Below are 24,007 nucleotides of genomic sequence, written 5' to 3' on the forward strand. Positions count from 1 at the left end.
TCAGTTTTTAAAACCTAGGAACTGAAAACGGTGACAGTGTTGATCATCTCTTGCTGTTTCTGTGAACAGAACATTTGTTCAGTCAACAGGTCCTTCCTGGGTGCCTGGCAGTGCTCTGGGCCTGGCGACACAGTAGTGAGCCAGGCCCCTGCTCTCTTGGGGCTTAGAGGTGGGTGTGTGTGTGTATGTGACGAATCACAAGTGAGCAAACAGTCCTCTGTTGAACAATCCATGGACAGTTGGTAAAGAGCTTTATTTCACCTCTGGCCTCTCACCCCATCTGTGCAAACACTGCGTGGGCTAGTTGAGCAATCTTGGTAGGCCCTGGATCTTGGTCACCAGAAGATAATTTTTTAAAAAGTCCCTTGGTCACTTTTAGTTGAAAAAAAAAAAAAAAAAAGTCTTAATCCAGAATCCTCGTCTGAATTGAAAAAGAATGAGGGACAGGAACATTAAGAGTATGATGCCATTTTGGCTTCATCTGCCTGGCAGTGTTCAAGATGATTTACTTCCTCATGGGGCTTCCATGGGCTTCTTAGACTTTCCCTCTTGCTCCTCTTTCTCCATAGCTCCCTTTCCAATCTGGTTTCTCTGGTAACTCAGATGATAAAGAATCTGTCTGCAACGCAGGAGACCTGGGTTCAAGCCCTGGGTTGGGAAGATCCCCTGGGGAAAAAATGGCAACCCACTCCAGTATTCTTGCCTGGGAAATCCAATGGACAAAGGAGCCCGGCCACCTGCAGTCCGTGGGGTCACAAAGAATTGGACACAATTTAGTGAAAACAGCAATATCCCTTTCCAGTCCCCTTCCATGACAGCCCTTTTAGCTTCTGCATTTGCTTCCTGTTGCCCTCTGCTGAGGTAGCCTTGCCCCTTATCATTCTTGGGTGAGTTGCATAAAGCTGTATCAAAATCATTTCCCTTGCAAATCCTACTCAGATGGTTTTCCATCTTTCTGGGAAATCTGAGGAGCAGGTTAGCAGCTATTAATAGTATTAGGGACTTCTTCAAAACTAAGACAAAGATCCTATTTTAACATCTGGTAATAAACAAATAAAATTCCAGTGTGGATAATGTCAAATTGTGAGGGGAGGTGTGTGTTGGCCGTGCGAACAGAGCAGTGGAATGCGGAGTGTAGACAATTGTGTGGTGTGTGATATGGTACAAGCAGACGAATGCTTTGCAGTCAGATAGTGAGGAGAAGGCAATGGCACCCCACTCCAGCACTCTTGCCTGGAAAATCCCATGGGCAGAGGAGCCTGGTGGGCTGCAGTCCATGGGGTGGCAAAGAGCTGGGCACGACTAAGCGACTTCACTTTCACTTTTCACTTTCATGCACTGGAGAAGGAAAAGGCAACCCACTCCAGCGTTCTTGCCTGGAGAGTCTCAGGGACGGGGGAGCCTGGTGGGCTGCCGTCTATGGGGTCGCACAGAGTCGGACCCGACTGGAGCGACTCAGCAGCAGCAGCAGCATTAAACTGGCAAAAAGACTCTGGTCTGGGGAGCAGGAAGACTTGTGCACCTGCACTCTGATCCCTCTGGGGGGCAGGCGAGAGCCTTGGGCTGACCCCGACTGAGATCTCGCGAGACTGTCAAACGCGTGGCGTGAGGCGTGGGAGGAAGGTTGCGTTCTCGCGGGAACTCTACCTCTGGGCCCTCGGCGTGTGTGTGGCCGGCGGCGGCTCGGTGAAGGTCTCTTCTGAACGCCCAGAGCGACACTCGGAGGTGGTAAGAACCGGAGCGGCCAGCGGGGCGGGCGTGCCCCCTTCCGCTCTCACGCCGCGGGAGGCTGGGGCGTCGTGGCCGTTTCTCGGCCCGGCCCGGGCTTGTCTGGGCCTGCTTTTCCGGAGCGCGACCTTCTCCCTGCCCGCCGGCCTGGGCTTGCCCTCCTCTCTCTGGCCCGCGACTCTCGGCCTCAGGGGTCACCTCTTTCTTCCTGCCCAGCCTGTCCTCCTTCGTCCTTGGACGCACTTGGCCCGGGAACCACCAACGCCAGCCTGCCCTTCCGCCTTGCCCCCAGCCCCGGGGGTGACAGCTCCAAGCTTTTGCTCGCTCTGGCCGAAGTCTCTTGGAGCGAGGAGGGGCCTGTTTTCACGGCCCCAGAGTAAATACATTCCTAGCCTGTTGGGTGGAAACAGACAGATTGCAATTTTTTTCGGCCCTCTACCCGCCAACCCCCCGTGACTTACGGTAAAGTGCTTGTAATTCTCTCCAGAATCCTGAGAGGTAGCTCCCTTATCTCCTTTTTACACATGAGAAGAGCGAGGCCGCTTAGCCCATTGCTTCACTCCACCAACAGTTGTTTAATTTAGCACCTGTATGTTCAGGGTGTTGAGGGTATGACACTGGAAAAAAATATGGGCATAGTCCTTATTTTCGTGGAACTAAATAATCGGGGCAGGAACAATAATCGTGTGAATAGGCTTAAGTGCCACGTGGTATATGACAGGGGATGGTGAGATCGAGAATGGCAGAAGGCAGAGAGTAATACTTGACCCCAGAGGCAGAGCCTTCTCACCGTACTGTTCTGTGTTGATTTCTGATCAGGCTGAGGCTCATTGTGCCATAACTGTTGCCTCTACCCGCTTGGTAATATGGACGCCTAGTTGTAGGGACTGTTGAGTTACTTCTGGATGGGGATGGGGCAGTTCATCATAGTTGACTCATCTCTGCACGGGGGTACTAGTGTGACGTTTTCGGAGTCTTTGAGGAAGACTCACTCAAATGCTGCAGTGGAGTTGGGAGTGGGTGCATGGACCTTGAGGCAGGTCACTTGTTTTGCTCTTTGAATGTCTGCTAGTTTGCAGATTTGTTAAGTGAGATGACATAGGTAAAGTCTAGCAGGGTGACATATCTTACACTTTATTTCTCCCTCCTTTTCTGTTCTTGGGTTCCTAGGGAGAATCCTCAAGTTTTATGATAATGTGTTTGTGTTAAAATTCACTTCTCCAATTACCTTATTTTGGGCAAATAGGTATTTTAAAAGTGGAGAAGCATGGTGAGCCATGTAGGGAAAGGAAGATGTGATTCTCAAAGAGGGAGGAGATATCTTATTTTAAGAATTAGATTGGACTCCCTTCCCCACCGCCATTTTACTTAAAGTCAGTTTAGCTGTGCCAGAATCTCAGGAGCCTCTGTAGGGGTTTCATAAAACTGTATAGGTGATTCTGATACAGATTCCTCCCCCACTAGCTTCTTGCTAGAATTTTATGATAATTTCTCTCCCAGAGTAAGTCTTAGCATACTTGAAGGCATTCAGAGCAGTCATTGCGGTGACTGCTGCACTTCTAAATCTCGGTCTCTGGTTTCAAAGTTTTCTTATTTTCTTAGTTTTTGGTGACTCAGTGTCACAAATTTCCCCCTAGATGCCAAGTTTGCCATTGTGTCCCTAGGGACTATCACAGTATGTGTCAGTATAGACAGTAAGTCTTTGTAGAATGAGTAAGAAAATAACAGTACAATCTTAACACTTAAATGGTCCGTTCACCATCCATTGTGTGGTTAGAGAACACAGGCTCAGATCTTGGATTAAATCTTGGTTCTTTTACTTGGAAGCCTGTGACTGTAGGTAATACATCTGACCTTGTCAAGCCGTAGTTTCCCTGTTTTAAAAATTGTATTTGTAATATGTAGGTACCTTAAAGTTTTGTGAGGACTGAATGAGATGATGTGTTAAAAAAAAGTCTTGCTTCTTAGATATATTCAATACTTACTGAACCCATTCCTCCAGCAGCTACTTACTGAGCACCTCTGTAACAGTGAGCAAGGGGCAGCCTCCGTCTGCGCGTCCCTTCCGTGTTTTCTGAAGTGGGATCAGAAAAGAAACGGTTTCTCCGTGTCAGACTGTGACACACACTGTGGAGATAATGTTAAAATATGTTAAGGGGAAGTGTGTGGAAGGAAGACTTATTTTATATAGGATAATAAGGAAGATGACAGTGGGGAGAGGAGCAGGCACAGGAACCTGGAGGAAAATGCAAGTGCCCGGAGGCATTCCGGGTATGCGGGAGGAGCAGCAAAGAGGCCATTGTGGCAGGCTGAGTGGGCTCCGAGGAGGGGAGAAGTGGGCAGCAGTAACGAGGTTTCTGCAGGAATCCTGGAGACAGATGAGGGTGGCGTATGTAATTGATGAAAAAACTACAAAAAAAGTCTTCCTGTATTAGCCACTCATTCTCTTATCAGAAGTGATCAGAAACTATTCTAAATGCTGTATCATATATTAGTTACGTGTGTGAATGTGTTACTTTATAATCATTACAGTACATGTATACCATACACATATTAATGGTTACATGTATTAATCTTTGACTCTTTCCAAAGCAGTATGCCCAGTCTCAGAGAATCAAGACGCGTTTCTGTGAAGGAGACACAGTGGCATGTGTTGCTAGACCAGAGAGCATTTTCTGAGTGTCACTGAAGTCAGGGAATTCAGGGTCTCTGTATATGTACTAGTTAGCTTGCAAGTCTTAAGTGATTGTTGAAAGGGCCAAGCCAGTATGCAAGTACGGGATTAAGTTCCGGTTCATGAAGGAACCGTAGATCGCGGTGGCAGTTTTACTAGTCTTTTCGCCACACTTTGGCCCTCTTAAACTTTCGCTATCGGTTTTATGTTGGCTTCTGTTTCCAACATAGGTCTGTGTAAACACGTTGTTGCACACAGACGAGGCAAGCAGTGCAGGTGGCCTGGACTGATAAGGGGGCCAGGTTGGCCGCTTCTGCTCTGGTGAATTGTTTTAGTAGTGTTTCTATCCTTGTCAGTTAGAGGAGCAGCCATATGGTCCTTCTCAGCTTGTCTTCTTTGCTTGCTAAATCCTGACATTACAGTCAATTTGTGAACGTCCCCCCTAGTCTACCATTACCTGGAATCCTGGCATGTCATCCTTACTCTTTGAATTAGGTAGATTCACTGGCAAGTCAACAAAGGTTATCTTGAGGGTCTCTTTAAAACAACAACAGCAACAAACTTCTGCCTGAATGCTTCATTCAGACTCTCTTAGTCTCCCTGATTAGACTCTCTGACATTCTCCCTGATTCTCTTGTCACCCCTGATTTTCCTTGGCTTGATTATGCGATGAAATCAAGATAATCTGTTTTGAGGCTGAGGGTATGTTTGGGGCTAAATATTCCTTTTAGCTAGCATTGTCTTGAGTCCTCTAGAAACACGACAGTTTGGTTCAGTGAAGGAGTGGGTGACTGGCAAAACAGGTTAAAAAGTTTTTTCTTGTCAGTTGGTCATAGACAGAAGTTAAGTCTTTTAATGCTTGAACAATTACAGATTTGATAAGAAAATGATCTTGGGTATATTTTGAGTTTTAGTTTGGCATTATTTCTAGACCTCTAGGCTTCAGAGGAGGGAAAGTATTTTATCATTTGCTTGTCTCTGTCAGGAAAACCATAAGATATTTACCATATAAAATTAGGGATAAATTATTACTGTGATGATAGATAAATAACATCTTTTCCTATATTATGGCAAGAAGTTTCAAATTGAAGATAGAGTACAGCCCTAGTTCTGAAAGCTTACCAAACTTCTGTGATGTGGGTGGAATTTCTGTAAAATCAGGGAAAAAACCCAGAGATGGCTGTAAGCGCAGTTACTGCTTCCCCTTTAACTCATACATCAGCTAGTGCTTGTGAATCTGCATAGTTGGGCTTTGATGGTAGGTTCTGGCATTGGGAAAGGCACTTTACATCAGAGCCTAGCCTGAAAGCATAGTTTCAGTAGCAATATCCTTGCTAGTTTTGTCTTGTTTGAAAGCAGACGGAAAGTACCAGTTGTGGTAGAAACATCTCCACTTCTGGAAACCTTTCTGAATGGGACATCAAGTTGACTGCTTCTGCTTAAAGCAGAGCTACACCACACTTCCCCGGGCTGGTCGGAGACTGAGCATTCGTTTCTCATGTAGCCGTCCGTCCATTTATCAAGTGAGTATGGAGCCTCTGTTGAGTTGAGGGCTGAAGCACTGCACAGCTCCAGGGACACGTTCTCTAGGTCAGCTCAGAGAGCTCGTGGAACGGGAAGGGGGCTTGGTAGCGCCGTGACGCTGACGCCAGGCCAGCAACGCCTGGCCCTGCTCTCAGGACCTCAGGCTAAGGAGGCAGACATGCAGCAGCAAGGCGTGTGTTAGAGGTGTCAGAGGCAGCTCACTTGCGCTACACCCGGCCCAGAGGAGGCAGCAGCTAACGCTGTGTGCATGTTAGTGGTTCACGCGTGCCTGACTCCCTGCGGCCCCACGGACTCCTCTGACCATGGGGTTCTCCAGGCAGGAATACTGGAGTGGGTTGCCGTTCCCTTCTCCAGGGGATCTTCCCAACCCAGAGATTGAACCTGGGCCTCCTGCATTGCAGGCAGATTCTTTACCATCTGAGCCACCAGGGAAGCCTCTGTAGGTTAAAACTATTGAGAAATGGGATGCTTGGTTAGAAAAGGTTTAATAGTGGTGACTATGCTTTTCTGATTTAAGTATAGTCAGAAAAGCAGACAGGTAGGGAGAGGGGAGAGGTCTGGCATTGCTGACGGAGAGAGCTGGGAGAGCCAGACTGGACGCGAGGAACCGGCCAGGTCTACGCATGAGAAACTGCTGTCCAGAAGATCACGGGGTGGGGGCTGCTCTGGGGAGATAGCAAGAGAGTCAGGCTGAAGTCAGAAGACTCCAAGCTTTATTAGAGAAGTTCGGACTTTATCCTGTAGGCAGGTGGGGAGCCATTGACAGTTGCAGTTTATGCTCTTTAAATGAGATGATCTACTAATCTACTAGGAAATAGACGGTTCTCCTGTTGGGAGACAGTGAGGAAATCTTGAAACAGAAGAGAGGTAAAATGTCTCATGACTTTTTCCCCTTTAGAACCTAAATATTTCATAAATATGCAAGGGCAAATAACAAAGCTTAAGGGAGTAAAAAGCTACCTGCAAAGTCTGAATGCAGAATTTGTTTAGATTTTTATGAGTTTTTTCTCCCTCCAGTTTTTATGTTTGTATACTCTTTAGTCACTTCATTATAGTAACAATTAAAGCTGTCATAAATAGAACAGCACTGACTCTCAGTGGCTGTGTAGCTCAGTTCAAGTGAAGGAAAGCAGGATCTGGTAGAGAGGGCATAGAGACCACTGGTTATGTAGGTGGTGGTCAACAAATTTCCTGTTGTATTCATTTTGTAACTATTTTTAGGGGCATATAAGAGAGATGAAAGTTCTTGACATTAGTCATATTTTTACAGAGAGTTGCTATAAAATACAGAGAATTGCTTCTTTCTAGCCACTGACTCAAAGTACAAAGGGCTATCAAATTTTAACTTTCATCATTCAGAGGTATGTCTAGCTTTATTTGTATCTTCACAAAATATGCTACCCAATGAAGATATTTTGAATTAAGACAGAAATTGTTTTCTCACTAATTTTCGTAGTGAATGACTGACATGGGACCCCAGAAACTGTGCCTCGCAGATGAAGCAGGCACGTCCATAGATTGTGTCCATCTGGAATCTGAGGGATGCTTAACTGAGGTTTCTAGTCTTCCGTGTTCACTGGCCTCTGCTTTTTGTCAAGTGGCTTCACTCTGCTCTTAACTGTCATGAAAGTAGCTTCAGATGCATAGATGAGTCAGTCAGCTCAGTTGCTCAGTCGTGTCCGACTCTTTGCGGCCCCAGGGACTGCAGCACACCAGGCCTCCCTGTCCATCACCAGCTCCTGGAGCTTGCTCAGACTCATGTCCATCGAGTCGGTGATGCCATCCAACCGTCTCATCCTCTGTCACCCCCTTCTCCTCCTGCCTTCAGTCTTTCCCAGCATCAGGGTCTTTTCCAAGAGTTAGTTCTTCACATCAGGTGGCCAAAGTATTGGAGTTTCAGCTTCAGCATCAGTCCTTCCAGTGAATATTCAGCACTGATTTCCTTTAGGATGGACTGGTTGGATCTCCTTGCAGTCCAAGGGACTCACAGGAGTCTTCTCCAGCACCACAGTTCAAAAGCATCAATTCTTCAGCGCTCAGCTTTCTTCACAGTCCAACTCTCACATCCATATGTGACTATTGGAAAAACCATAGCTTTGACTAGACGGACCTTTGTTGACAAACTAATATCTGCTTTTTAGTATGCTGTCTAGGTTGGTCATAGCTTTTCTTCCAAGGAGTAAGCATCTTTTAATTTCATGGCTGCAGTCACCATCTGCAGTGATTTTGGAGCCGAAGAAAATAAAGTCTATCTCTGTTTCCATTGTTTCCCCATCTATTTACCATGAAATGATGGGACCGGATGCCATGATCTTAGTTTTATGAATGTTGAGTTTTAAGCCAGCTTCTTCACTCCTCTTCCACTTTCATCAAGAGGCTCTTTAGTTCCTCTATACTTTCTGCCATAAGGGTGGTGTCATCTGAATATCTGAGGTCTTGATATTTCTCCTGGCAGTCTTGATTCCAGCTTGTGCTTCATCCAGCCTGGCATTTCGCATGATATACCCTGCATATAAGTTATACAGCCTGATGAGAATTAGTATTTCACACAAAAAAAATTGATTTAAAAGGTGTGACAAGGTTGTATAGAATTTTGTCTTTGGCCTGATTGGATATGCAGGCTATAAGGATTATTTTCAGGGAAAATGGCATCAAACTAGAGTACCATGAGCATGACAATCATCAGGCAGGAAGTACTTACGGGGGCCAGGTACTGTCCTAAACATTTTTTATATAACAATTCGTATAATTCTCATTGAGTTGACCCATTATTATCGTCCTCATTTTACAGATGGGGAAACTGAGGCGTAGATTGGTTAAGTGACTTGCCTAAGGTTACACAGCATCTCAATGACAGAGCCAGGTTTTGCACCCAAATGGTGCAGCTCCAGAGTTCATTCTGGTAACTACTCCGTGTTACTGCCTCTCCAGGTAGGGCTTTTATTTCACTACTGTATCCCAGCACCTGGAATAGAGCTTGCCATCTGGCTGGTGCTCACTCAGTTTGTTGAATGAAAAGCATCCATTAGCATTAAATGCATAACTGGGCTGAGGCCATGTGGGAGTGTGTTTGAGAGTCAGAGGGACACCGGGGTACAGGTAGAGGAGTGTCACAGATGTGAGGAAATGGCAGAGCCTGAAGCAGAAGCCGAGACCTGAGCCTCAGCTAGGCTGGCGGCGGTGATCTCAGGGGGAGTCACGAACTACTGCCAGGAACTCTGACAACTTCGGAAACCTTACTGACCCGCGTTTGGTATTTCTTTGTCGTGATTAGCAGCAAAATCCTTAAAGACGTCTTGACGCTTTGGGGTGTGGATCAGGGTGGACACTGAGGCTAGACGCAGGAGCAGGTGGGCCGCGGAAAGGCTGGAGAGGAGCCCCTGGTGTCCCTCGAGGCTCTGCGGGCTGGCTTCGCCCGGAGCGGCCAGTGGCGGCGGCGCCCGAGCGGCTCGGAACCGAGAGTCTTGAGGGAGACGGGGAGGGCGTGGGGGTCCTCGGACCGCGGGGGGACGCGGGGGCACCTGGGGGCCCCGGAGCCTCCGGCCCCGCCCCGCGGCCGACGTGCGCGCTCCCGCCCGCCCGCGGGGCGCTGCCGCACGCGCCGGCGGGGCGGGGCGCTCTCTGCGGGCCCAGGGGCCTTTCTCACCCCGTCCCGGATAAAGCAGTGTCCTGCTTGCTGGGCAGCTCGCGCGCCGGAGCCTAGCTGGAGAGGAGGTATGTCCGGCAGCCCAGGGCCGCGGCGGGAGCCCTCCGGATGGGCTCCCCTGGGCCGGCCGGGCAGGGGCCCTGCTGTGCGCATGCGTACTGAGCGGTACCGGTACCTGCTCTGAAACAGAGTGGACGCGCGGCTGCGGCTTCCCGGGAGGACCAGACGCAGGCTTCTTCGGGCAGCTGTGCTCCTAGAAAGTGTTGGGGAGCCTGGAGAGGCGCGTGTGTCACTGTTGCTTTTGAACTAGAAATGCCGTACTTGGCATTAGAGGGTGATGGCTAATATTGTGGTTCGTTCTCAGTCACTGCTTGGGAAAGTTGATGTGCAGGGATTGGCTGCTTATAGTTACATGTATAAAGTTACCTGAACGCAGTACGGCCTCAACTGTTAAGCCTAAATGTGTTGTCGTGCATTTATTATCCCTTATTTTGTGCGTTTCTTCAGGCGTTAACCTTTGCTTACATGCTGTAAAAAATTAACAGAATCATCCTGAATTTCAGAAACTGTGGGCTAGGATGAGATACGTATATATAACCTTTGAGTTAATGATTTGTGATACTAAAAAAACTGACGGAAGAAAGAACCCATTAAGGAATGTGTCAGGGTAAAATTGCATGTGGACTATTAGTGTAATTTTTTTCTTGAAAATCTGTACAAATATTCGGATATGTGCTGTCTCATCAGAGATAACCAAATGGACCATCAGTATTCTAATTTAGTAATTCATAGAAGATAATAAGTACCTTATGGGTCTTTTAGCAATGATTTAGATGCTAGGAATATAAATGAAAAATGGACATCTTTTTTGGAGAGGAGAGCAATTTGGGAAGGAGTCAAACAGCGAGACCTGGAAGGTGCAGTTAGAAATGATACAAGCCGTCGTTTGGACAGAGGATGCAGAGTGGTTGTGAGATGTGAGGTCAGAGCCCAGGGCTCTTGCTCCTGTCTTTCGTGCTTGGAAGTGTTTTCGTTATTCTGAGCCTGTCATGACATGCTGTTTATTTTTGTTAGCATTATCTAAGGAAGAAGGCTATGAAAAATTGTTTTGAGGATTATGAATGGACTGAGATTCTTAATGGAAGTTGTTCCAGGAGTAACCCATTGGAAAGTTGACTTTAACCTCCTGTTGGCAAATAAAAAGAATATATGGGCGATGCACTAAAGGAAGAACCAACTGGCCAGGAGAGAACCCAGGCCTTGACCCTAGGAGCTCTGGCTCTGAACCCGACTCTCCACGTTGCGGCTGTGGTGGCCCTTCAGATGGGCTGTTTAAGCTCTCTGGGTCTTGGTGGCATCATCAGTGTAATGAGAGCAGTCCATCACAGAGATGCCCAAGATTTTTCTAACTTTCAATTGTGGTTAGTGTTGGTCACAAGAGGGTTATAGCTCTTTGGAAATTTTATGGTTAAACCATATGACGAGGATTTAGCTTCATTTGCGGTTTAGTTACTCAAGTATTGTTGCCTGTCCTTTGGATTTCATAACTAGATTTGTGCAGAGTATTGTGCAAATATGGCACATACAGTTTGTGGAACTCTTCTTCGAGCAAAGAAAGTGAAAGTTGCTCAGTCGAGAGTCATTCCACTCCATACAGTCTGTGGAATTCCCCAGGCCAGAACACTGGAGTGGGCAGCCTTTCCCTTCTCCAGGGGCTCTTCCCAGCCCAGGGATCCAGCCCAGGTCTCCTGAGTCGCAGACTCTTTACCAGCTGAGCCGCCGGGGAAGCACTTGAGGGGAAGCGCTTGAGGGGAAGCGCTTGAGGGGAAGCGCTTGAGGGGAAGCGCTTGAGGGGAAAGGGATGGTGTGGGGGTGGGGGCTCTCCGGCAGCAGGAGGGCCTAGTGGGCTGCCCGAGTGGGCAGAGCCTGCTTTGAGGAAAGTATGTTTTTCCAGGAGCTTTATTTATGTGAGGAATGTGTGTATTTCTTGCTTGATCTCTTTTCTCCCCCAAAACCTTGAACAGAAATCCTAGGGGAAGGGAAGCTTTAGAAAGCACTTAAACTTTTAACTTGTCTCAAACAAAACCACCCCACACGTTTAAGGCAATACTTTTTTTTTTAAGTCAATCCTCTTTTGAAGGTAGTAGGGCAGAAAAGTGTGTGTGTACTTAGTATATTAATATATTAGAGGGTTTGCTCTGTTATATAGTGAGAGAGAAGACGGAGAGCTATGCAGGTACCACACTCTGGCCACCAAGTCTCTGAGGTAGATCTTGTTCTCTTCACTTGTTAATTAGAACATTAGGTTCAAAAAGGGCAGACAATTCAAGGTCATGGCATTAATTGATGGCTAATTGATTCTGAGTCAGAGCTTTGTCACTTCAGAGCCTTTTCTAGTTTCTGTGCTTCTGTCTATAGTCCAAAGGTGGAGATTCCGAAGGTCCCTATAACTCAGCTAAACCTAATTACAGAAGCAACCAAAGGTTAAAAAGTGCAGTGTGCAGGGCTTGGGTTAAGCGCCTGTAGGCAGATATTATCTGTTTATCTTTATTGCAGCACTTGGTATTAAAAGCTACTGTTGTCTCCGTTTTTCTAGAGGAAATTGTGGCCCAGAGAAGTTAAGTAACTAGCTCATGGGTCTCAAGGTTGCAGATGTAACTGGAATTCCGGTTTCTCAGGCCTCAGAGTAATTTCTTCAACATCACACTTGCTACACTGGCTCTCCAACCTGAAACAAACAGATTGTTGAAATTGACTGGTATGGACTTAGATAACTCAAACAAGTGTCTGAATGTGGCAGTTCAGGACTGGCTTCACTTTACTGTGGTTAGAAATCACGTGTCGGGTAGAGTTCTTGATTTCAGCTCGGAGGGTTTCCCCTTCACTGCAGGACAAGAAGACAGACGTGCACAGCTTCTTTCTCGGGATCTAGGCTATGGCAGCTGACCACCCCGTGACTGCGCCAGAGGAAGGAGGAGGGTCAGAGCCAAGGGCAGCAGAGGGACAGACGTCCCTGGGCTGGGTGTGAGAGGATGAAGCAGGTTCTTAAAGACCCTTACTCTAACCAGGTGACTGTTCTGAAGGATAAGGCTCCTTTTATTTTGAAAACAAGATGGGTAAATATGTGGCGAAGAATCAGTTTTGTAACTTTGAAATCTCATCCTAGTTTGTATCCATAGCTAATAAGGGGACCGTCCAATTTGTGTGTTTCTGCTATATTCTGTTCTTGGTAGGCAGAGTGCAGTATTCGTGATTGCTTTGAGAAGACCTACTTTTCTACATTGTATGCATTTGAATTTGTTTCCCACATGGTCTAGAGCTATGGAGTTTTTTAACACTGTTTAATTTAATGTTATTGCTTAAAATGTACACTGCGCCAGGCATTGTGGCATCCCACACAGATGGTGAGGAACTAAGAGTGGGAAGTGAGGCGCAGGTGAAAGTTGTTAAATATATTTGAAAGCTGAACATGCTTTCGTGTAACTTACGTGCAGAGTGAAGCAACTTGTGGTGATGAGGTGACGTTCTGCTCTCCGACTATGAGCCAGCATTTTACCCACATTTTGCAGGTTCCTACTGTGTGCTCTGAGTGTACACTAAGGGGTGTGTTTAAACAGGGCAGCTTACAGTGAAAATGAAGGTCGCAAAGTCATGTTTTAAGGGGTAAAAAAATCTCCGAGGGGATTCCTGTCGAATCCAGTTAATGAAGCCCCTCCTTTTTCAGAGATGATCACAGGGAGCCAGACTGTGGCAGCAAAGTAGCCGGGGAGTTAGAGAATTTCCCGGATCTTTCTGCTGTTTTTAGTGGACCTAGCTCGTGGTCAGGAGTAATTCCACTGAATTTCTTCCTCCCGTTGTCTTGTCTCTAAGGATGGGGAATCTCAATGCATTTGGCTTTTCTTAGATTCTAGCGAGTTAGCCACCTGGCCCTAAACTTCAGCCTGAAGATGCAGCGTAGGCCAAGTTCCTTGCGTCTCACGTGAATTGTCAGCCATTTGCAGGACTCGGAGAAGGTGATGGCACCCCACTCCAGTACTCTTGCCTGGAAAATCCCATGGACGGAGGAGCCTGGGGGGCTGCAGTCCATGAGGTCGCTGAGAGTTGGACACGACTGAGCGACTTCACATTGACTTTTCACTTTATGCACTGGAGAAGGAGATGGCAACCCACTCCAGTGTTCTTGCCTGGAGAATCCCAGAGACGGGGGAGCCTGGTGCGCTGCCTTCTGTGGGGTCGCACGGAGTCGGACACGACTGAAGCGACTCAGCAGCAGCAGCAGCACTGGGTAGACTGCTGTTCCCCTGAAAGCTGGCTGGCTTCTCTGCAAAGGTCTTTTCCTTTAGGATTGTTAGGAAATTTCTTCTATATGTTGCCTCAGATATCTGCAATTAATCCTTCTCTACTCCTTTTGGGTCATTCTGAACAAGTCTAATTCTATAGAACAAGGTCTCCAAATATTCCAGAATAGTAATCTTATTGTCCCAGAAACTTCTCTTACCTAGACTAAACAGCCTGTCTTCCTGGAGAAATTTTTCATGGTTTTGAGGCCCCTTTCTTTTTCTTTTTTTCCTAAATGCCTGTTTCTGAAGTTTGTTATTCAGAGGGAAATTTCAAAAGTAGTCTAATAAATGTGGAACAGATTAGTCCTGTGGCGAATGTTAGGCTTTCGGTAAATGTAGTCATATAGTAAGTAATTTTTTCCTTGAGATCCAGTGTACTGCTAACTCATATAAAGCTTGCTTTCAATTAAAAATCCCCATTCTTTTATAAATACTGTATCCTAATGCATATATATGGAAATCTAGAAAAACGGTACTGAAGAATTTATTTCCAGGGCAGCCGTGGAGAAACAGACATAGAGATTAGATCTATGGACGGGAGGAGAGGGGAGGAGAGGGTGAGATGGATGGGAAGAGTAACAGGGAAAGTTACATTACCATATGGAAAATAGATAGCCAAGGGGAATTTGCTGTATGGCTCAGGAAATTCAAACAGGGGCTCTGTATCAACCTAGAGGGGTGGGATGAGGAGGGAGATGGGAGGGAGCTTCAAAAGGGAGGGGTTTTATGTATACCTGTGGCTGATTAATGTTGAGGTTTGACAGAAAAAATTCTGTAAAGCAATTGTCCTTCAATAAAAAATAAATTTAAATCTCCGTTTTTGAAAAACATTGTTTTCCATTTTGTCCTCCCCCATTCAAGTAAAAACAAAAGCTGCATTTTGTTTTACAAGATTTAACAGCTCTGTAGAGAGTGTCTTGAAATCTGTTCTTGTCACAGCCCCCTGTTATCTCCAGCTTTAATCTCTTCTGTGTTTTCATCCTGGCAATTAGAGAAAACTGTTGAGTAATCGGGGAAAACAGGGGCATACCTCTAAAAATTTAGCATACTGGTTTTAATCCATTATCCTTTGAGTACTTTGTAAAACATAATTTTATGATTCAGTTTAGTTGTCCTGTTTCGCCTGTGTTTACTTTGTCCACAAAGGTAGTATACAGCCTTGTCACGGGTCTTACTGTTGTCCAAATATGTCTACAGCATTGCCTGGACGGGTCAGTTTAGTAAAACTACCCAAGAAGGAAGTGACTTTGGATTCTAAGTAAAAAAAATTACCTGGGATCCATCTAAGCCCACAGATTCACAGGGGTTAGTGAACCCATGCTGGGCTACTGTGATCACGGCCTCCTTTTTCTCAGTATTTAGAAACCATCTCTGACTCTAGATTTATCCAGGATAGATGGGGCAGGACAACAGTAGCGGTGGGGGTGGGGTGGGTGCGGCGGATAGACAAGTCACATTTATTAAGGGGATGCTGTGTGCCAGGTCCTGTGTTGGAAGTAATGTGAAGTAGTCATGAATAGTAACTGGGAGTTGGTTGGATAATCATTTGGGGGAATGATTGCAAGGTGTTTGGTTGTAATTATAGTGCAAATTGGATTTTTTTTTTTCTTTTAAAGGAACAAGGTGCAGAATGAGTGCCTCACAGGACCAGAGTGGCTGCCCCGCTAATAGAGAACCCCTCTTGAGGTGTCGTGATGCACGAAGGGACTTGGAGCTTGCTATTGGTGGAGTTCTCCGGGCTGAGCAGCAGATTAAAGATAACTTGCGAGAGGTGTGGCGTGTGCTTTTCTTTCCCCTTGTCTGAACTCTTAGCACAGGTCTAGTTAGAGCATAGCCAAGGGATTGGCTTCTCCAAACCAAAAAGGTTTTATCCCATGCCTTGCATCATCTGCCTGAAATGTTGGTGTCTTTGACTCCAAAGGGAAACTGGAGCAGATGTTAGAAGAATCTAGAAATTCTTGTACCACCTTACAGAATCCACTTTAGCCTGCGTTTCCGCTAGCTGCTCTGTGTGGTGGCTGTGCCGAGCACTGCCATCTACTCAAAAGCAGCGAAAGGAATGAGGTCAGCTCATTGAACTGGCCACTTGTGTTCCTGATGCACACAGGATGACACTTCCGCATCCCCTACCGTCTTTTAATCTGGTATTGGCATGGCACGATTCTGTAAATGAGTTAGTTGTTAAGAGCAGGCCAAGATGAAATCCTTTCCTTCTGTTGGCCTAACAGCATTCTGTTGGTGAATTGGTAGACCAAGTATTACATGACTGAAATACTATTTTACTATACAGAAAAAGGTGTTTTGAAATACAGTTCCTTATGTGGTTTCTCATGGATAATTTATAGCCATTAAAATTTTCTTCCATAGGATTTTTATATTCATCTCTCTTTTGCATCACTGTTGATACTTCCAGAAACATTTAGCTAATAATTTTACGTAAACTGTCTACCCTTATAGTCCTCTGGCTGTTGACACGTAGTGGTTCATCTCATCACTAAATTGGCCTGCTGTAAATGTGTTGCTTATTCATAGGGTGAGAAAAGGGATAAGGGCTAGCTAGTTACATTCTTGTCTTATTCCACTGATGATTTTGTAAAACTATAGGTTTTCAAATTATGTGGAAAACATAGGGGAATCAGTATTACATGACATATCCTTGTATTTTCTTTTGACTCCTTTAGGACACCCGAAATAAACCTTATCCTCTTAGAAGGAGGAGTATTGAGGGTTTTAGAGCTTAAAAGATGCTTTTATGACTGAAAATCTTAAACTGGGTCCACGGGGCTTTGATTCCTCCATGGGTGGGCTTTGGGACACTCAACCCTGAAATTATAGGCAAAATTTTCAGTGTGTGCATTTTTCTGGGGAGATACTCCATACATGTCATCATTGGATAATCCGAGGAGTTGTGACCCCCAGAAATTTAGGAACCGTACCATTCTGTGGGAAACACTGATCTTTGGTGAAGCTAACATATTTATGTTTCCTAGGTCAAAGCCCAGATTCACAGCTGCATAAGTCGCCACCTGGAATGCCTTCGAAGCCGTGAGGTGTGGCTGTACGAACAGGTAGACCTCATCTATCAGCTTAAAGAGGAGACGCTTCAGCAGCAGGCCCAGCAGCTCTACTGGGTAAGAAAACTGCAAGGCCATAATACGGTTTCTGGTTTCCAGAGACTGTCTTTCCTGTCATGAAGCACCAATACAGATCAGATAAAAACCTAATCTCAAGTGCTATTTGCTGTTTGTTAGCTTGGATACACTTGGTGCTTTTCGTATCATTGTGGCTCTATGATTTCATTTTTCTTCTAGTTGCTGGGCCAGTTCAATTGTCTTATTCATCAGCTGGAGTGCACCCAAAACAAAGACCTAGCCAATCAAGTCTCAGCTTGCCTGGAGAGGTAAAGACCCTTCTTGTGTGTTTCGATTTTGGCCCTTTGACTTTGGTGTATTAAAAAGTCACTTTGTAACTCTTTGCATGACTTGGATTTAACTTAGTGTTAAACTTAACATTTGTTTGATAATATCATCTTGCTTTAAATATTTAATATCATACTTGGTGGTACATCGTTAAGTCATCTATCTTTGGTTGAGTTACTCAACCAGACTTCAAATAACTCACAATTTGGTTTTTATTTTGGATGAATTTGAAATAGATATTTCTTTAAAATAGCCAGATTTTGTTTACTTTTTTCTCCAGATTGGGCAGTCTGACCCTCAAACCTGAAGATTCAACTGCTTTATTCTTTGAAGCCGACATAACTGCCCTGCGCCAGGCAATCACCACGTTTGGGTCTCTCAAGACCATTGTAAGTAAATGTTCATCTCAGAAGGTTCATAGTGAGCTTCTCAGGTCTGTGGCCCGTCACATGGTCTTAAAAATAGCACATTGTCACTATGAAAAGGGACTTTCTTGAGAAATTGGTAAGCTTTAGAAACTCAATATTCTGATTGCATTTATAGAGCCTTAGGCTGGTAGTGCTTGGAATGTATGATTGACTGGTTGATTGTCTCTGGAATTCCTCTTTGTACCTCTAAATACCTTTGACTTATTTCTTAGGAAATTTATGGCTTGAATGGTCTGTATAGAGTCAAATGTCGTCTCATTTGGGTCTTGTTAGTAGTTGTAGTACCACCAGCTCTGGTGAAGGTTTCTTCTGTGAAGGTAGTTATGTGGTAGATAGAGAATTCTCAGATTCTATAACTAGTTCGTAGGCCACTGAATCTAGTGTGAGGAAGATTTAGTCTAGTGAACTGTAACACTTTGCTTAGTACTTTCGGAATTTAGGGATTACAAGTTCACTTTTTTGGTCTGAAAGCATAACATTAGTAAACACAACTAATTTGCTTTTTATCTTATAGCAAATTCCTGAGCACCTGATGGCTCATGCTAGTTCATCAAATATTGGGTCCTTCTTGGAGAAGAGAGGCTACATCCCATTGCCAGAGCAGGTAAAATGTCATTTTGTTTCTGGTAACTGAGTTATTATTTGGCTTGTATTTCTTTGGGGTTTTGATTCTATCACTTTTTTTTTTTGGCTATCATTTATTTGTAAAAAGGCACAAATGGTAATAAATGAGTTTATACAGTTAAATGCTTCCCTTGAGACTGAATGTCAGAAATTTAGAGGTTTTAGACGTGTTCTATAAGAAAGTAATTGTTATCAGTTAGTTCGTAAGAAATTACCATTAGCTCTGTGATTGGGTTGGTTCTCTTAGGGATCCTTCTCTTGATCATTTACTTCTGAAGGCAGTGTGAGAAGTGTGAATACAGGATCCTAAAAGTTTTGAGTTGAGAAGCTGATTTCCAGCTGTACTCTTTGATTTGTAATTGTGAAAATGGAGGCTTAGGGGAATCATTTGACTTGTGCAGGGTCAGCACTGGGCCAAGATTAAAGAGCTTGGGTCTCCTGTTTTTCTGGCAAACTTTCTGCTGCATTTGACATTGCCTTGTTAAGCAGCAAAGTATTGTGTGATTAGCAGAAGTCGGCATCCAGCGCCACAGCTGTCCCTCTCAGTGAATGGCTCCTTGGAAGCAAACCTGCCGTCGGTCACCAGGCTCCTTACCTGCCCAGCACCAATCTCCAGGACTGGCTCAACCAGAAGCAGACCGTGGAGAACAGTCAGGTGTGTCGCTGCCCCTATTGGTTCTGAGATAGATGATGTAATAGATGGGGTTAGTTACTAACTGACAGCATGTCTTTGGTTTTTAGTTCTAGTCTGGGAAACATATATTTCAAAGATAACATTTTATTACAATAGTGACAACCTCTTCACTGTAGAGAAAAAGCTTAGGAAAAAACTATATAAAGAAATACAAGCTCATAACCCCTCGTGCAGAAACTACCACTATAACATTTCGTTTATGCGTACATATACGTGCATGAATATCTGTCACTTAACTTCTTCCATAAAATCCCTCATAGTATATAGTATTTCATTGATGGGCTATAAATTTCAGTTTTTCTGAATATAAATAAATTTCTTTTGCGTGTCCAGGAGATAATCATTTCTATGCATTCTTGATTAGTTCTTTAGGAATGAATTCTTGGAAATTGCATTCCTATAGTTCTGCAGACCCTTTAAGGCTTTCAATACATACTGTCAGTTTGGGTTTCCAGAAAGTCCGTACCAGTTTATATACCTTCTTCCCTAAACATCTCTAACAGTGGCAGTCATTTACAAGTTTTTCTCTGAATTTAACACAAAAGAACAATTTTACTTTTTGAGTTTCTTAGGTTACTAAGGAGATTGAGTATTTTTCATTTTTATTAGCTAACTTTGATGACTTCTCTAATCATATTATGACTCATTTTGGTCTTTATTCATAAATGCACATGTAGAAACTACTTGTCTCTTTTCTACAAGATGTGCTATAAATGCTTTCTCCTAGTTTGCCTTTTTTTTTAAACTGCAGAAAATTTAAGTTTTAATATGATTATGTATTTTAATATCTCAGAGAAATCCCATGTCTTTTGGCTATGTATACTTAGAAACATTTTGTAGTGTGGTAAATATAAGTAGAACTCTTATCATTGAATTTCAAGGCAGTCATAATATTCTAGCAAAGTAATATTGTGTATTTTTTGTGTAGACGTCTGCTAGAGCTTGCAGTTTCTTGAATAAAGTCTGGGGCAACCTAAAGGGTTTGGAAAACTGGCTCCATGAGAGTCAGCAACAAGAAGTTTCTGAGAAACCAAGCTACCAAAGGTCTAACAGCTATTCTACTGCCAGCTGTTACTCCGTGGAAATCGAAGATTCAGAGTCTCTTGATCAAGATGAGATGGATCTTTCTGACTGGCTGGTAACTCCCCAGGAATCCCGTAAGCTTGAGAAGCCCGAGAATGGCGGCTGTGAAACCACCAGTGAGAAGTTTAAGCTCTTGTTCCAGGTGTTCCAGGAGTCCTACAATGTGAATGATTGGCTTGTCAAGTCCGATTCCTGTACCTGTTGTCAGGGTAACCAGCCCAAAGGTGTGGAGATTGAGAACCTGGGCAGTCTGAAATGCCTCAACGACCACTTGGAGGCCAAGAAACCCTTGTCCACTCCCAGCCTGACTATTGAGGATTGGCTTGTCCAGAACCATCAAGACCCATATAAAGTAGAGGAGGTCTGCAAAGCCAATGAGCCCTGTATAAGTTTTGCAGAGTGTGTATGTGATGAAAATTGTGAGAAGGAAGCTCTGTGTAAATGGCTTCTGAAGAAAGAAGGAAAGGATAAAAATGGTATGCCTGTGGAACCAAAGCCTGGACCTGAGAAACGTAAAGATTCCCTGGACATGTGGCTCTCTCCATCCAGAAGAGAGGCAGCAGAGCAAGCTAAGGCACCCAAATCAGCTTCCAGAATTGCTGATTCCTTCCGAGTCATAAGGGACACTCCCTTGTCAGAGTGGCTCATGACCCCCTCACACAAAGAAGGATGTCCCAACAAGGAAGTGCCTCCTACTGAGGACAGGGCTGGCAAACAAAAGCCTACAAGCCCCTTGGCCACTGCCTGGTGTCCCTTTAACACAGCTGACTGGGTCTTGCCAGGAAAGAAGACAGGAAATCTTAGCCAGTTATCCTCAGGAGAGGACAAGTGGCTACTTCGAAAGAAGGCCAAGGTGAGCCAAGACATTGAAAAAGCACCACTTGAAGTATATTCGGTAGATTTTCATTTTCTTAATCCCAAACCTTGCAAATAAATGGACCAGATCCTATACTATCTTAACTGTTAAATGCAGCTTAAGTATTAATTTTGGGGCCATGTTAGCAACGGAACGGAACATTTATGATTATTCATACTGAAGTTTGTATTTTCTATGCCCCAAATCCGCATCTGGCCTATTTTATTGCAGTTTATGGAGAAATTAGGGGCAGAGAAAATAGTTGTCACTTTGCCCTGTTACCAGCATGCCCAGCGCTCGCATCACTCTTTATAGACACTAGACTGGAAGATGACTTGTTGGCATCACGCCTCCCAGCTGTCATGGAGCAACCCACCCTTTGTCTCGTTGCAGGAAGTGTTACTCAGCTCACCCCTACAGGAGGAGCACAGCTTTCCCCCGGACCGGTACGGCCTCCCAGCAGTTTGCGATCTCTTTGCCTGTATGCAGCTCAAAGTTGATAAAGAAAAGTGGTTGTATCGAACTCCTCTACAGGTCGGTATATGCCACTAGGGCAAATGCTGCAGCTCTAGCTGCTTATGACTTGTCTTACATATGAATTCAGTTTGCTCACCAAACTGTATTTCTGTTAGTGGGTGGTTTGTGTATTAGGTGAGGTGGGAAGAGAGATCATAGAGACTCCATGTTCCACTTGGACTTGCTCCATGAAATAACTGGGACATACTTGAAAGTAGCCTTTCCAGATGATGCAGCGGTCAGAATTTTTGGAGCCTGTGTGGTTTCTAATAGCTTATTGAGAAATGAGAGCTTTAAAGTGGGAAGACATTTGCTTTTAATCTTACAGTGAAGTGACTTTTTATGTGGACTTTTTTTTACAGATGTGAAGGAATCGAGTACTAGTCAACCAAATTTTCTGCAGATTATCACAAATCCATGAGCTGAGTGACTGTGGCTTGCGAAATCATTGTCTCTGGGTCTGATGTAATTCCTTTCCTCCCCAGTTTCAAACTAGTGAAATTAGTCATCAAATTATGAATTACTGTGGAAAAGAAAAAGGTGATTTGTTGATGCTGAGGTGACTCAGGTTCTTTCTTACAGAAGTATTAATTCACCCCTGTGCTGGAAATGCATCTTAGTGGGTAGGTCTTTTTCATAAGCCTCCATGGCTCCTTAGATTGGGTGGTTATTAGAAGTACATTAAAACACTGTAGTTTTGAAAATGAAATAGTTCTATAATCAAAGTGTGTTGATGTATTCTAAAGCTAGTAAAATTACCTTTCAATTGGCAGTCTTTGGATGCTTCCCTTATCCTGGGTTTTCTTCCATTAATGGTGAATTTTCTATTTAATTAATATTCTATTGTATTTTACATCATTAACCTTGCCAATATAGTGGTTTTTTCTTACCAAAACACATATTGAAAGTCTTGGCAATTTTTGACATTTATTACAAAACATTTTAGCTTAGGTGCCAGATTCTACATTTCTTCTTTTGAAAGACATTCAGATTTTGCAAGATCTGCCTGTATTTCCTTCTCTAAATGTTATCATGAAAGAACATCTCTTTCAGAAGGGCTCCATATTGCTTGAAGACTATGTTCAGAGTAGTTCTAGTCTCTTCCAAAATATTCTGAAGAACTACAGGCAGCAGAGCCCCAGTGCTGACTAATCAAAAAGCAAAGTATGTTGGAAATGCACTTGAACTGTTCACTATCCTAAGTGTTATCGGTGCATCCTGTGTAAATGGAAGCTGAACTTGACACCTGGTGCTTTTAACTAGGCATGAATTAAACGTCCACTCACTGCAAGCATAGCATACCTATACCTCTAATAAAAGTATAATGCAGTGACATTTTAGTGAATAGGAAGTTTTGAACACTTGTGCCTTGGGGTGTTTATTGAAGCTTTATGAAAACTATTGTTTCCTTAGTATCCTTAAAGTTATGTCCATGCTTTAAAAAGTTTCTCTGTAGGAGAGAGGTGGTATTTATACCATGTTTTAAAATTCTCTAAAATGAGACATCTTAGCTGCTTTCCACTTTTAAACTATTAAGCCACTCAACTTGCCTGTTATTAGAAATACCTTTAAAGTCTGTGATGTGGTCATCTGGAAAGCCCCTTTGGGGAAACATCACAGTCCCACCCAGTGTCACTGCCATACAGCCTCACTAGAGTTCTTAACCACAGCTGAAAGGAGCCTATTACTTTTTAGTTCTTCCAGATACCATTTAGAACTTTAAAGGTGGTGGGTAAAAACTTAAGCAGCTTCTCCATTATCTTAGGTTGCAGGAAACTGTAGCTGAGGTTTAACAGGCTGTGTCTCCCTAAATCAACATTGATCACTATGCTGAGCATCTAAACCATTCTTTCGCATCGGTGCATTTTGTATCTGCCTCCATCCATTAAAAGCCTAACACCCGTATAGTTGTCCTGTGTGTTTGTAAAACATCTTGTCACAAAATTATATGAATGTGGTATCCTTTGGTTACAAGCACAGCTGAGAAACACTTGAACATAAAAAGTTCTTACATTCACTTAAAATAAAATGCTGTTTTATCACTCCTGAACTAGCAAACAGGTATGTTATTACTATCTGCTGTCCTCTGGTTTTCTGCCCAGTTCCTCCTAGCTAGATGTGTTCAGAAAGGCTCTACTCCACTTTCTCTGTAATCGTAATGGCCACCAGTTGTTCATTACGCATATGTGTGACCTAGAGTGCAGTGTTTGATTAATTCCATTTCATAATGAGAAAACAAACTCAGAAATCACATAGCTTGTCCCCCCTTTCTGTTGCTTTCCCAGGGCTTCCTTAGAAACTTCCAGCTCTGTCTATGCCATCTCTCTCATCGTCCCCAGTGAGACTGAGTTAGGATTGTTTTAGCACAGTACAGTGACGGTATAATAGTTAACCTGAGATATCTTGAGGCTGTTTAGTGTCAGCTCTGTTGGAGAAAAATTTTTAACCTAGTTG

The 24,007-nt window shown here is 44.1% G+C and overlaps 1 protein-coding gene across 5 annotated transcripts; it reads left to right on the top strand.

Annotated features, from left to right (window-relative positions):
• Positions 1,605-23,458, top strand: NCOA4 (nuclear receptor coactivator 4). Of its 5 annotated transcripts, none has more exons than XM_005699357.3 (10): positions 1,605-1,728; positions 15,550-15,704; positions 16,924-17,064; positions 17,245-17,333; positions 17,633-17,741; positions 18,295-18,384; positions 18,913-19,059; positions 20,027-21,034; positions 21,431-21,571; positions 21,916-23,458. In XM_005699357.3, the coding sequence occupies exons 2-10, from the start codon at positions 15,564-15,566 to the stop codon at positions 21,919-21,921; spliced, it is 1,872 nt and encodes a 623-aa protein (XP_005699414.1). In that variant the 5' UTR covers positions 1,605-1,728; positions 15,550-15,563; the 3' UTR covers positions 21,922-23,458. The 5 variants fall into 5 exon arrangements, with proteins under 5 accessions (XP_005699414.1, XP_005699417.1, XP_005699416.1 ...); XM_005699360.3 differs by having other exon boundaries at positions 18,916-19,059; XM_005699359.3 differs by having other exon boundaries at positions 1,605-1,725.

This window comes from Capra hircus, chromosome 28, assembly GCF_001704415.2.
Source record: "Capra hircus breed San Clemente chromosome 28, ASM170441v1, whole genome shotgun sequence".
Lineage (NCBI taxonomy): Eukaryota > Metazoa > Chordata > Mammalia > Artiodactyla > Bovidae > Capra > Capra hircus.

Coding starts and splice junctions, on each gene's coding strand:
- NCOA4 (XM_005699357.3), top strand. CDS start 15,564: ATGAGTGCCTCACAGGACCAGAGTGGCTGCCCCGCTAATAGAGAACCC. Junction 17,065..17,244: donor AGGCCCAGCAGCTCTACTGG/GTAAGAAAACTG, acceptor TTTTTCTTCTAG/TTGCTGGGCCAGTTCAATTG. Junction 18,385..18,912: donor ACATCCCATTGCCAGAGCAG/GTAAAATGTCAT, acceptor TTGTGTGATTAG/CAGAAGTCGGCATCCAGCGC.